The sequence below is a fragment of the Drosophila mojavensis genome, unplaced genomic scaffold (assembly GCF_018153725.1).
Source record: "Drosophila mojavensis isolate 15081-1352.22 unplaced genomic scaffold, ASM1815372v1 contig_136, whole genome shotgun sequence".
In the NCBI taxonomy this organism is placed as follows: Eukaryota; Metazoa; Arthropoda; class Insecta; order Diptera; family Drosophilidae; genus Drosophila; species Drosophila mojavensis.
Genome location: NW_025318667.1, coordinates 19,080,961 through 19,095,361, shown reverse-complemented (window position 1 = coordinate 19,095,361; position 14,401 = coordinate 19,080,961). Strand labels below are relative to the sequence as shown.

At 40.2% G+C, this 14,401-nt stretch overlaps 1 protein-coding gene and 2 long non-coding RNA genes across 6 annotated transcripts; 1 reads left to right on the top strand and 2 right to left on the bottom strand.

Annotated features, from left to right (window-relative positions):
* Positions 1-2,688: 2,688 nt before the first annotated feature.
* LOC116804492 lies at positions 2,689-8,015 on the bottom strand. 2 transcript variants are annotated; one of them, XR_006358074.1, is made up of 3 exons: positions 7,778-8,015; positions 6,988-7,716; positions 2,689-2,983 (listed from the first exon to the last, which is right to left on the bottom strand). It is a non-coding gene; the product is annotated as an uncharacterized LOC116804492 (long non-coding RNA). The 2 variants fall into 2 exon arrangements; XR_004364472.2 differs by lacking the exon at positions 2,689-2,983 and adding an exon at positions 4,103-6,916.
* A 1,765-nt stretch (positions 8,016-9,780) lies between these two features.
* LOC6584227 (cingulin) lies at positions 9,781-14,197 on the top strand. 3 transcript variants are annotated; one of them, XM_032732352.2, is made up of 10 exons: positions 9,781-9,958; positions 10,982-11,154; positions 11,768-11,800; positions 11,862-12,179; positions 12,250-12,460; positions 12,527-12,703; positions 12,772-13,281; positions 13,337-13,432; positions 13,496-13,798; positions 13,858-14,197. In XM_032732352.2, the coding sequence occupies exons 4-10, from the start codon at positions 11,899-11,901 to the stop codon at positions 13,939-13,941; spliced, it is 1,662 nt and encodes a 553-aa protein (XP_032588243.1). In that variant the 5' UTR covers positions 9,781-9,958; positions 10,982-11,154; positions 11,768-11,800; positions 11,862-11,898; the 3' UTR covers positions 13,942-14,197. The 3 variants fall into 3 exon arrangements, with proteins under 3 accessions (XP_032588243.1, XP_015016797.1, XP_032588244.1); XM_015161311.3 differs by lacking the exon at positions 9,781-9,958 and having other exon boundaries at positions 13,499-13,798; XM_032732353.2 differs by lacking the exons at positions 9,781-9,958; positions 13,858-14,197 and having other exon boundaries at positions 13,560-13,650.
* On the bottom strand, positions 11,220-11,866 carry LOC122757854. Its single transcript, XR_006358013.1, has 2 exons — positions 11,669-11,866; positions 11,220-11,466 (listed from the first exon to the last, which is right to left on the bottom strand). It is a non-coding gene; the product is annotated as an uncharacterized LOC122757854 (long non-coding RNA).
* Positions 14,198-14,401: the final 204 nt, after the last annotated feature.

The following is a 14,401-nucleotide window of genomic DNA, read 5'->3' as shown; positions in this document are numbered from 1 at the left end:
GCTACTATAAAATTGCCCTTTTAATTGTCTTTCTCGCTGCCTCGAACTGTAATAAATCCACCATTATCGACAGCTGCTGCTGCTTCTGCTGCTGTTGCCTATCTATAATACTATAATACTCCCCCCCCCCCCTTCTACGTCTCTCTCAGTGAGTGAAAGAGTAAGCTCGGCTCAAAGCACATAATGCTCGCTCTCCCTCTCATTTAGACTGACAAAAGTGTATTCAAAACTATGCAAATTTTTGCTTTGATTATGAGTATTTTGGGCTTGACTTGCCCTGACTGTGACTGTGTGGGCGGGGCAGCTGGCTGGCTGGCTGGCTGAAAGTTTGCGTTTGTTTGAATTGCGGCGATTCGGATGCCGTTTCTCCAACCAAGTCTAACGGCTGCTGTCAGGCTAAACTTGAAGCTAAATTTTGGTTTCGCTTGCCTCGTTATGGCCAGCCAGGCAAATCACATCACACACACACGCACACACACTCACGCACACATGCGCGCACACATGCACACGCACACATACCACACAAATAATCAAAATTTATTGTTCAAATTAGTGCAAATATTTCACAGCCAAGTTTGAGCGCCGCAGATAGAAAGCCATGGGCGGAGTGTGGAGGGAGCAGGCAGTGGGCGGGGCTGCACAACAATTTGTATGCAGCGTTGCAATTAGAAATTTCTGACATTAATAAGCAGCAATTTGTGAACATGACACCCCGAAGAGCAACAACAACAACAGCAGCAGCAGCAACAACAATGCAGGTAGAAGCAGTCGATGCGAACGGACAACGAAACTCAAATCCTTGCAAAGAAGCTGAGACTAAAATGTGGCAATTAGTTAGTTGCTGACTTCACAATGTTGTTGTTGTTGTTGCTGCTGCTGTAGTTGTTGCAGCTGCTTGTTGCTAGTGTCGTATGCAGGCTTTGCTTTAGCCGTAGCTCAACTCATATTTAGCTGCAAATTTCTATTTTAATTATCACCATAGCAGCCCATGCCACGCCCACAGTTGGGCGCATTTATTCATCAATACGAGAGAGCAGGCCGATGGCCAGACAATGATAGTATTAAGTCGGCTATTAAGCCTCAAGTTTGTGTCTAAGACTTGCAAATATTTTAATACAATGACTAAGTTGGTTGGAACAATTAAGAATATCAATTACTAAGCCGAGCAGATGAGAGTCTTAAGTGCTGTGAGATAGCGGCAAATTTGCAAATGAAGCACAATAATCATATTAGTTACCACGACGGCCAACAGGTGGCGCCAAGCAACCGCAGATAATAGCGTACACAAATTCGACATGCAAATTCATCGACAATTCGAACATCAAAGCGAACTCTGTTCGCATTTCAGCTTATTATCAAATTTCAAGTAATGTAATCTGTCCCACCCACTCTCTCACTCTCTCTCTCTCTCTCTCGCTCTCTCTGTCTGTCTCTATCTCTCTCTGTGCGTGTCTGTCTCTTTTGTTGGTACCTTGTACAAGATTTTAAGCATAAATACATTCATGTGTAAATACATATATGCATTCTGCGAGACTGTTGTTGTCCTCATTTATGGAGCGAGCATATGGGTGTCCTCGCCTCCTTTGCTTTTGATGCTGATATTTCATACAGCGCTGATGCGTGTCTCTTTTTTTGGGAACATATGCTGTGGACCCTGTTGTCGATGGAGCCACCGAACGTTCGTTTACTCCTATCGGCTGTCTGTCTCTCTCTGTCTGCCTGTCTGCCTCTCTGTCTGCTGGGCCTCGCTGTGCGTGTCCTTGTTGCGGGTATTATAATTTTATCAAGAATTCTTTGACTGCACATAAGACGGCGTCTACAAAATCAAAAAGTATTTACATATACATACGAATGGCTGTATGTATATATGTCAAAGTAACCGTCGATTGCATGAAAAGTCTTACGCTTCTCTCTGGAACAAAAGGTTCGTTGACTGCTTTCTTATTTGGGTAATTTTCGATCTCTGTTGAGGTAATTTTTGTAGGATTTCTTAAACAATACACGCACACTTCTTGGAAGTGACTAATAAAGATTGCAAGCGAGACTTAACTTAATGTGCACACCTACAGCTTTATTGACTTTAAAGTTTGAACAGATTTGTTCACGCAATTTCTTGGTCCTTTATAGGACGTAGGTGGAGCCGTTTCAAACTACTTCCAGAAAGTAGAAGCCCCACAATTGTCATTCATTGGCATACATGCTTACACTTTACACTGTGAGACGACTTGAGAGAATTTTAGCTGAGGTATGATAATTGCATTATTACTAAGAGTTATGCTTATAAGAAGGAATGATATTTTTATTATTACTGAAGATTATGCTTAAGAGCTAGATATATGTTTAGGTTATCGAATATTGTTTAGTAATTTTATATTTGTATACATATATTATTAAGTAATTATAAGTAATTAAAAGTAATTATTTAGTAAATATATATTATTATAATTATAAGTACTTAAAATGGCATTTAAAGATGGGTTCTTTTGAGGGCAGAGGTGAAGGTAATTACTGAGTAATTATATATTATAGTAATTAAAAGTAATTAAAACAGGAAAAGGTGGAGCAGAAATGTCGCTCTCTGCGTATCTCTCTCTCTCGCTCTCCCTCTCTCTCTCTTTTTCTCTCTCTCCGCCTCTCTGTCTCTCCCTCTCTCTCTCTCTCTCTCTCTCTCTCTCTCTCTCTCTCTCTCTCTCTCTCTCTCTCTCACTGTACTCGATCTCCATATGCTCGCCTGCAGCTGAGCAAATGAACAAAAAATACATTGTTAAATTGAAGCCAAAAGCGAACACTTGTGCCTGTGTGTTGTGTGCTGGTGTTTCCGACAACGTGGAAGCCGCAAGTTGTAAATTGGATATTTGGGAACTTGTGACAGGGCCATCATGCTTTAATATTCTGCCAGATGCCCGAAAGTAGGTGCTCGCATCTCCTGATGATGTAGTCGTTCCGCCTGCTGTTCCTCACCGCAGTCTTGATACGCTTCAACCTAAAGTCAGATATACATATACATACATATATAGCTTTTAAAAAGAACTTTAATTTCCAATGTATATATTCACAAGTGTATACAAAATCTGTGCTTTTATATAAATGTGAAATTAAAGTTTATTTTTAAATAATTGATTATGAAATATTAAAATAATTTCTCGTTAAACCAATTACTAATTTCTAATGTATTCCAGGGTCAAAGAGCTTTGTTTTTATACCCTGAACCCATTTTCAATGGGAAATCAGGGTATAATGGTTTTGTTGAAATGTATGTAACAGGGAGAAGGAGGCGTGGCAGACCCCACAAAGTATATATATTCTTGATCAGGGTGACGAGCTGAGTTGATTTGGCCCTGTCCGTCTGTCTGTCCGTCTGTCCGTCTGTCCGTCTGTCCGTATGTATGAACGCGTCGATTTCAGAAGATATAAGAGCTAGAGACTTCAAATTTTTTTTAAAATGTCCGTAATTACAGCGCGCATATCAAGTTTATCATTAAAAATCGATAACTCATCTCGATCTTTTTTTATCGATAAAAAACCTTATCGAAACCCAGTTATAAAATTATATCTTCTACACCTTTATTGCTAGAGTCTCCAAATTTTTAATGTATGCTTATATGCAATTTATACAATTTCGGTTTTTGTTAAAATTTACCCCCTACCTCTAAATTCACCCCCTCACCCTCACTTTTGTAAAAAGCGTATTTCAAATACTAGAGACTTGTGCTTTGGCAATTACATGCATATTCATGTTATAATCATAATCTAAAAGTTTCATGAAGATCGTACGTCCATAAAAGAAGTTATTAAACAATTAAGTTCTCATAGTAAGCGCACACTGCAGCCCATGCGTGTTTATCCGTGGTTGCTTGTATGTGTATGTGTGTGTGTATGTGTGTGTGTGTATGCGTTTGTGTCTGTATGCGTGTGTGTGTGTATGTGTGTCTGTATGCGTGTGTGTGTATGTATACCTGTGTGTGCGTACGTGCGTGTGTGTGTGTGTGTGTGTGTGTGTGTGTGTAAGCTGAAAGTCGCGAAAAAGTATTGAAATATCTATTGCTCCAAGGGTTCAGGGGATCTCGTAGTCGAGCAGTCTCGACTAGAGCTTTCTTACTTGTTTTTTTTTTTTTTTTAATAAATGACGTAGTGGTGGGGCCGTTGTGGGGGCAAAGGCTTTCAATGAGCAACTCCGGTGGGTATCGTTTCACATACAGAAATGGCCATCTCCTGAGATTGGCCTTTAAGAATGCCTCTCAATTTGGCGCAGAGCCTCAGCAATTTACGTTACTTATACAAGATGTAAGTACTCAGTGTTTATGCGTGTGTGTGTGTGTGTGTGTGTGTGTATTTGAATGTTTGCGGGAGCCTTGAGGACAAGCTAAATGAAACGCGTCGCGGCTCCTAATCACGCGGTGGCGACGCCAATTTTATGGCCCCCCGGCACAGTAGGCGCCAAGCAACAGCAGCAGCAGCAGCAGAGGGGAAGGGGGGAGGCAACGGGCGCAGCGGGAGCAGCATTCTCCCCAGCCAAGTCAAAGCCCTCATATTTGTCTGTGCGGCGAAGCAGCTGCTACCGACGGGCAGCCAAAGAGTCGCAGCGACTGTAGAACACCCAGTCCCGAGTGAAGGGCACAGTGCCTCAGCCAGAGCTAGAGCCAGGGCGTGCGATGATGACGTATATGTTGGCAAGTCGAGTACAAAAACCTTCATCCGTCACATGCCGAGCTGAGTTGCACTTGGCAGCGAAGTCAGTCTCAAGTTGGTGCAGGAGTTGCTGTCACACACACACACACACACACACACACACACACATACACGCAGACATGGGCTTCAGTATCAAGTATCAGTCATATGCACGCAGCTGGCTGGCAACCAATATGCCCCATTTGAACCTCACGCACAGCGTATAGCAAATGAAAGCCAAACCCGAACTTCGCAGGCCAGGCTGCCCCAACTTAGAGTGTCCCTAAAATAAAAAGCAAAGTTAACAAGTTGTTGCCTTTTGTGCTACGCATAAAGTATGTATATTTATGTGTGTCTGTGTCTGTGTGTGTGTGTGTGTGTGTTAGTGTGCTGGTGTGTGTACTTACTATATATACATTTCAATGTGGCTTTAGAGTTATGGGGCGATGTGCAGATTTCTGTTATCTCTTTGTTGCCGCGACCGGTAAATGGCGAGCAAGCAAATTTTTGAGCTCATCTCATCTTTCGGCCCCTCGACTACCCGACTACCCGACTCCTGGACTCCTGGACTCCTCGACTCCTCGGCCCGTCGGCTCACCGGATCCCCGCACAATAGCCTTTCTCGGCTTTTTGGCATATTTTGTCTTTTTATTTCGGGCGTTTTGTTGGTGGCCTTAATATAAATTCGTTAACGTTAACCTTTTGGCAGCTGGCTGGCGTTATCCTAAATCAACAATGCCTGCAACAAGGACTTAGGACCAAGGAGTTGCCTTCAATTGTGCCAATTGCCAGCCGCTTGTCAGTTAATCAAAATAAAAGCCCCCAGCCAAAAAAAAAGGAGCTAAGAAGAAGAAGACCAAGATGGAGCTGGAGAAAATAAAGCGAAAAAGTGGAGGAAAAAAAAACTTTTAAATAACAAAAGAGTAAACGCAGCCAGAAGACTTTCAGAGGACTCGATCAGGACTATGGCTGGCTATAGGCGTGGCTGGTGTTGTTTCTGCTTCATGTTGTTGTTGTTGTTGTTACTGTTGTTGTTATTTCTCTTGTTATAGTCTGGCGCGCCGCCAAATACAATTTTTTCCCGTTGCTTTTTTGGCACACAAAACCCAACACGTTGTGCTTCATCTTCTTCTTCTTCTTCGCTTTGCTGTGTTGGGTTTTCTTTGGCTTTTTTGTTGTTGCTTTGCATTTCTCGCCTGCGATTTGGCGTTCGCCTCTCGGCTCCCGCCTCCTGCCTCCCTCCTCTCGTCATGGACCATATTTTAGTGCATCGATGGCGAAATATTTTTCAATTTTTCAACACATTTGGCTGGTAGCAGCAAAACGTTGCTCATATTTTCACAAGCTGTCAACATATATCTTGTTGTGGGTGGGGGCCGTGTAGGTGGCGCCACTGTTGACGGCGGCTCCTGCTGCTGCTGCTGCTGCTGCGTGTGCATTTCTGGCAGCACTGTTGCTGCGGCAGGCAACGGCAGTGGCAGTGGCAGTGGCAAACGGCAAACAAGACTTGTAGCAAGTGCGCTCATGCCATGGCCACGCCCACTCACATATGAAAATGACTGTACACACACACACACACACACACACATGCACTCATACACAGAAACAGAGATGAACACACACACGCACACTAACTCACGCTCCCGCTCACTGATTGACAAAGGCAAAGCAGATGGCGGGGCAGCGAAGGGACTGCTTCTGCCACTAGGTGGCGTCTGGCGGCTAGCGGCAGGCGTTTGCTTGACAGTCAGCGCCAAACATGGCATAAAAATCAGCGCCGACGCTCGACGAGCTCGCTGGCTCGTAAATGGGCAAAACACTTTTACAAAGTGCAGCACATAAGCACACACATACACAAGCACAAGCACGCACTCACGCACACAAAGAGAATAGAGCGTATGAGGGGAGAGTTAAAGCGAGAGTAGTGAAGATTTGTTAACGCAATGGCGGCGCACTTAACACTCAGCTTAATCTCCATCCATCTCCATCCCGCCCGCCCAGCGACAGAATTGATGGCGTTTTTGGCGAGCGACGCTTGATGCGCGCGTTTTCAGCTCGATTTGATGGTGCTCTTTGCAGTGCCTTTTGATTGCCGCTCCTGACCTCAGCAATTAAAGTCGCCACGTAAAGCCTAGCCTAGCGCCCGACTCGTGACACGCACGTGCGTGCGTGCGGGTATCCGTGTGCGTGTGAGTGCTGGTGCGTCTGGGTTTGATTTCAATTTAGTTGTGCTATTGCCTTGCTTGGTCTACCACAACAAAAAATAAAAAGGAAACAAAAATATAAGCCAAATAGGCATAAAGTAGACCGAGTACATACCTCTGTCTCCCTCTCCCTCTCCGTCTCACTCTCTGCTTCAATTACCCTGGAAATCCGGCCGAAAATAAAACCTCGCATTCGGCAAGCATTTGCCTAGTCTCGGTCGCGGTCACACATTGCATGCCAATTGATGATGATCCTGATGAGCAGTGGAGCGTGGGCTAGGCGGGCAGGGGGCGGAGGTATGTGGGCGGGCGGCTGGTGCATTGGCATGTGAAAAAGCGTTCAATTGAAACTGGGTTACAGCTTTGGGGTTACGGGTTATGGGCTGTATGAGCTTATAGGTTATATGGCTAATGGCGTAGATTGGGTGCGTATGTGTGTGTGTGCGTGTGTGTGTGTGCGTGTTTGATTTTTGTTTTTTGATTATACGAGCACATATTGGCAATGGCCATGGCCAAAGAGCAGCCCAGACATCGAGGTCAGCTGATTGAATATACATACATACATACATACATATGTACATACATTCCACGATTGTTGCTGGTGATGCTGATGATTTGGAGCAGGTCCTGAGCGGGAACTAATTGATTGCCTGACAAAGATTGCACATACATACATACGTGCATATATGTATACACCTATATGTGTATGTATATATGTATGTATATAAATAGCTGCAGTTGGGGCTTTTGCGTGCGCTCGGTGACATTTTGATTGATTGTTGATTAATTTTAATTGCTTTGGCAGTGACTGAATGGCCTTGTGATTAATTGTTTGATTGGCAGCCTAATTAAATATATATAGAAGTATTAATGATTGTCAAAACTAGTTTGTAATTCAGATTTACCACTGTTCAGTGAAATTAGCTGACCGTCGCTGATGATTGAAATGCAATTTTGATTGATGCATTTCTGATTCGTGGGTGTGACACATCTCACATCGTTTGATCAACTCACTTGCAGTTCCTTAAATACACTGATCGATCAGGGGGCGCGAAGTACTTAATTGGCGATTGTAAACGATTTCCATTTACAAATTCTTATTGTTTTCTAATACATTTTGACAAGCAGAGCTGCCAGTGTAGCCACCTGTAAATATTTTGGTCAAATATCGTTATGCTATCGGATATTGTAAACTGAATAGATGTATCAATATATTATGTAGTCCTTTTGCTCTTAATTAAACATATTGAAGCGTAATATTTGATATTTTCCATACATTTCAAATTTCCAAGCATTCGAGACAATTATTGCAAAATGCCATTCACAGTAAACGTATACAAAATATCGGCTTATCGATACTTTCCTGTGCTGGCAATGATCAATAGCTGGTTTAGCTACTTAGTGCACTGAAGTGTTCTCATTGCTCATTTTAGCTTTCGAGCAAACGGACGTGAAAAATTTATTTTAAAATCAGACTACAACCTTTTCAATATTCGTGAATACCATAATTAATAAGTAATAATAAATAAGTATCATAATTTCATTGGTTAAAGCATATAGAGACATATTTCTTGTTAAATCAGGTAAGTTTTTCACAAATCTTTGTAAAGTGTCCCTTGATGCTTGAAGCCTTGAATAGAGAAATGCGTAAATGTTTCTCCATCGTTCCATGACATTCTAGAACTTTTTTTTTTTAAATAAAGTAAGCTTACAAACTTTTACAAACATAGTATGTATGTACATATTTGCATACTAGAGCCTTTTATAGTTGGGGTACGTAAACATTAACTAATAGTACATAAGTAAATTTTGGGAAATCAAAGTGTTGTAAGTTTGTTAATATGCATTTAAGAGTCAGAAAGAGGTGTAATGGACCCCATTAAGTCCATGTATTCTTGATAGGAACGACGAGCTGTGTCGATTTAGCCCTATCCGTCCATCTGTATGTTTATCTTTTACAACAAAACAGCTAGAGGCTTAATTTTCTTTCAAGGTCCCTGTTTGTACTATGTACTTATATAAGACTTTTCGCAGGCCGAAGCTGCTAGCGTAGCCACATGTACAAAATATGCATTAAAATCAAAGTATCAATATCTAAGCTCGTGAATAGTTTGGGACTATCGATACTTTCCTGAGCTGGCAATGCTCAATAGCTGGTTTAGCTACTTAGTGCACTGACGTGTTCTTATTGTTCATTTTAGCTTTCGAGCAAACGGACGTGAAAAATTTATTTTAAAATCAGACTACAACCTTTTCAATATTCGTGAATACCATAATTAATAAGCAATAATAAATAAGTATCATAATTTCATATAGAGACATATTTCTTGTTAAATCAGGTAAGTTTTTCACAAATCTTTGTAAAGTGTCCCTTGATGCTTGAAGCCTTGAATAGAGAAATGCGTAAATGTTTCTCCATCGTTCCATGACATTCTACTTGTATAGTCAGGGTACGTAAATCTACATAGATGGGAGCACGTCGTCGGTAATCATGGTAACATATGTAGATGATTTACAATTACGAATAGTAATTATTTTGTACATAAGTAAATTTTGGGAAATCAGGGTATTGTTAAAATGCATTTAAGAGCCAGAAAGAGGCGTAATGAACCACATTAAGGGCATGTATTCTTGATAGGGACGACGAGCTGTGTCGATTTAGCCGTATCCGTCTGTCCGTATGTGGGAACGTGTTTATCTCCTAAAACAAAACAGCTAAAGGCTTAATTTTCTTTCAAGGTCCCTGTTTGTAGTATGTACTGCTCGCAGGCCGAAGCTGCTAGCGTAGCCACATGTACAAAATATGCACTAAATTCAAAGTATCGATACCGAAGCTCGTGAATAGTTTAGGACTATCGATACTTTCCTGTGCTGGCAATGCTCAATAGCTAGTTTAGCTACTTAGTGCACTGACGTGTTCTTATTGTTCATTTTAGCTTTCGAGCAAACGGACGTGAAAAATTTATTTTAAAATCAGACTACAACCTTTTCAATATTCGTGAATACCATAATTAATAAGTAATAATAAATAAGTATCATTATTTCATTGGTTAAAGCATATAGAGACATATTTCTTGTTAAATCAGGTAAGTTTTTCACAAATCTTTGTAAAGTTTACCTTGATGCTTGAAGCCTTGAATAGAGAAATGCGTAAATGTTTCTCCATCGTTCCATGACATTCTAGAACTTTTTTTTAAATAAAGTAAGTTCACAAACTTGTATAATATGTTCTTATGTATATACATAGTATGTATGTGCATATTTGCATACTAGAGCGTTTTATAGTCAGGGCTCGTAAACATTTACGAATAGTAATTATTTTGTAAATAAGTAAATTTTGGGATATCATATGTATTTGAGAGTCAGAAAGAGGCGTAATGGACCCCATTAAGTGCATGTATTCTTGATAGGGACGACGAGCTGAGTCGATTTAGCTCTATCCGTCTGTCCGTATGTGGGAACGTGTTTATCTCCTAAAGCAAAACAACTAGAGGCTTAATTTTCTTTCAAGGTCCCTGTTTGTAGCATGTACATATAAGACTTTTCGCAGGCCGAAGCTTCTAGCGTAGCCACATATACAAAATATGCATTAAAATCAAAGTATCAATAGCTAAGCTCGTGTAAAGTATAGGACTATCGATACTTTATTGTGCTGGCAATGACTAAAAGCTGGTTCAGCTAGTCATCGCACGTTCTCATTTTCGAGCGACAAACGCACGTGGGAGATTACTTGTGAAATTATTTAGCCTTTAATAATCAAAGTACGCCAATATATTATCAGCGCATCGTGCGATTAAGCTTTCGAGAACTATTTCCCTTTGAATTAAATTAGGTTATTCACACATACATATGTATTTGGAGAATTTATTGTTTAAAAGGTAGTTAGTAGTATATATTTTTATGTAATATGTGTATTTTCATCATGTTGTCCGATAAAGGCTTCATTGGTAAAGCCTAATAGCATTTTTATTTATGAGTAGTCATTATTTTGTCTGTACATATGTATGTATGTATGTATGAGTTTTTGCAGGCCAGGGTAGCCACCCGTACATACTTTCTTTATTTCTTCGCTGAAAAACTTAAGTATCGATACTTTCTGTTACTTGCAGTTACCAATAGCTGTCAAAGTCAGTGGACTGTCGTGTTCTTATTGCACACTTTCGCTTTCAACAAACCTGCCGTGACAAATTTCTTGTGGTATCATATTGGAACCTATAGCAATCGACATACACAAATACATCATCTTCTCAACGCTCTAAGGAACTTTCGAGAAAGATTTCTGGTAAGCTGTTCAGAAATCTCTGCAAAATGTGTTTAGATAGCAAAGCCTTTAATAAAAGATTTACGTAAATGTGCACACTCATATGTATGTATGTATGTACGTACATACACACATATGTATATGTTCATCGTTCCCTTGCTTTTAATCGAGTAAATTATTCAAAAATCATTGTTTTTTACATGACAGCCTTTACAATATGCAGTATACGTAAACACGTAAATTATTGCCGTTTACACATACATATAAAATGTTTCATACATAAATTTTTTCGTCTGTATTGGAATTAGTAGCCCGAGCTGCCAGCGTAGCCATCTGTAGTAAAAATACATGTGCATAAATATCGCTGCCACTATCGAATATTGCAAATTGAATAGATGTATAAATATTTTATATAATCATTGTGCTCTTAATATACTGGGCAATACTCGCATATTTAGCATTTTTCAATTCAATTTAACCTATTCTTGGCAAATCATAACACAATTATTAAAAAATATATATATATATCACTCACATTAAACACGTGCAAAATATCGGTTAATCGATATTTTTTTGTGCTGGCAATGACAAATGAGTTCACTGACGCGTTCCAATTGCAAATTTTCACATACAGGTCAACTTTCGAGAAGATTGTTTGTTAAATCAGGTAAATTGTGAAAACACCTTTGTTTATGTGTATTTTGAGACTAAAGCCTTTAATTAAAAAGGTGCATAAATATATCTTCATCGCACCGTTCCATAAACATGTCTTCGGTAAAGGCAAGTACCAAGGAGAATTTGTGTAAAAACTCGAAGACCTCTTCGAAGACCGGAAAAGGCAAAATGAATAGGCCCATTGTAATAAAGGTCAACTCCCCGAAATCTGATCCGACAAGCTCCGCAAATGTGCTCAAGTGTTTCGTGAAGCATCACAAGATGTCCCTGGAGGAATTGAGAAAGAAATCGAATGAGATATCTGTGAAAATGGAAAAAACTGAGATTTTCATTGCCGAGAGAAACCAGGAAAATGCTCAATTGAAGAGACAGTAATTTCAAACATTGTAATTTGTATTTATAGTAAGACATTTGTTGACACTTTTTGCCATTCGCTAACAGGCTTCAAGATATTAGGGAGCAACTGGAAAATGTGAAGGCCATATGTGATGGTTTAGCTAAGGAAAACTGTGAGCTGAAGGATAAGTACATGGCTTGCCACTCGAAGTATATCGAATTAGAGATTTCCTATGATAGGGAATTCAGCATATTGAATGCCAACATGATCAAACAAAAAGCTGAATTAGAACAGGTTGACAGACTTAATGAACAGGTGAGTAAATGGCCAACAGACTGCATAGAAGACGAACATCATATCATTATCATCTTATCTTTTTAGCTGAAGAGTGAGAACTTCCAGCAAAGGCAGGTGGTGGCCCAACTCCAAGCCGTGTCGGCGGAGAAGGATAATCAATTGACCGAACTAAAACTGAAGGCAGATCAACTGCAGGCCTATAATGTCGAACTGAAGGAGCTTTTTGAGGAGTATAAGGAGAATGTGTCCCAGAAACACGAGGTGAGAGAAATCAAATGGGTGTGACCACAATTCTAAAAAATAAAAAAACCAAAACTCTTGTATTATAGCGCGAGACCGCCCAGCTGAAAGAGGAGGTGAAGGAGCAGGCGGCTACAATTCGTGAGCTTATAGAAAACAGCGAAGTGCGTGACGTTGAGTTGCAGTCAGCCTTATCTAATTTGAAACATGCTGAGGAGTTTGGCACTGAACTCTCAAATCGCAATAGTCAGTTGTCGTCTGAGGTGTCTGACATTGCTCACCGTCTGAAAGTTGAAATAGAGGATCATAACAAGAAGATAAGGGAATTAAATATGCAGATTTCGGAATTGGTGTCTGAAACAAAGCGTTATCAATTCGACATTGCCAAGCTTGTTGAGGCAAACAACTCTTTAAAGGATATGAATAATGAGGCTAATGCTGCCTTGGAAAATGAGGTGGCTAAGGCTAACCAGGAATCCATTGATCTGAAGAAAAAGTTCGAACAACTTCAGCAGGAGCATATGGATACAACCAAAACCTTGTTAGCCGAAAAGGCCGACTTGGCCGAAAAGTTGCAGGCACTGAAGGAACTCCATGCGGTAAATGCCAATCAGCTTGGGCCAAGATATTAAATTAATGCTTTTAAATTTACAGTCAAACATCATAGCTCTGGAGGTCGAGATACAGCAAAAGGAGGAGCTCCGTTTGGAGTTTGAACAAAAAGTTGCCGAACTGGAACGTCAGAAAAATGTGAGTGCAATAATTGGGCAGGCAAACATTGAAGACTCTTTATAATTGAAAGCTCTCTTCTAGCAGAACACCATAGCGGAACTTACCTATAAAGTCAACCAAATTAAGAATCTTTCTGTTCTTCCAGTAAAGAGCGCTATGCTAACTACTAACCAGACCCAACCGATTACTAACAAAAACCCTCAATTAAACGCAATAGCTGTAAATTCAGTTGGACCCACTGAGATTTCAACAGACGAAGCCACACCTGCACGCCGCAGGCAAATCAAACGTACTCATGCTAGATGCTACAATTCTGACTTTAACACTGAAACCGAGGATGACGCAGACAACGACACAGGCCGTAATCTCACAGCCCCCAAGATGGTATGTTTCCATGACATAAATAATGTACAATTTTGTAACGAATTTCTTTACTATTACAGAAGAAAATGAGTCGTTCAAAGGCTTCGCACAAGAATAAATCTGCTAACAATTTGAGTGCCTTCGATAAATTGAAAAATAACTAATAGGTCAACTGTATTCGAAGTTCATCAAAACATATATATTTCACTTAATACTTGCTTAGCTCAAGTATCTCAGTTTGAAGTCCTCAACGAAAACATTTTAATTTTTTATATTTGAATGTCTATGACATGTGCTTAAACATACAAATAACTTGAATTCAACATCTTTACCACTCGTGGTATTACCTCACACATATAAGACTTTCAGACTTTATAACCCTACTCTTAACCACGTTCAATAAATGGACAATTTTCTTAATTTATTGTATTTAATTCATTAGATTAGTCAGATTTGTGATTATAATTGTGCGCCTAGTCCTCATTGATGCAATGATCAATGCGTGACTTGGACTAGCTTAAGATGATTAATATTGATGCTGCTGACTGATTCATGTCAAGTGCTCTCAATCCGCTGCTCATCAATTGATAAGAGTCATCAGGGGGCCTGATTCTTCGCCGCTAA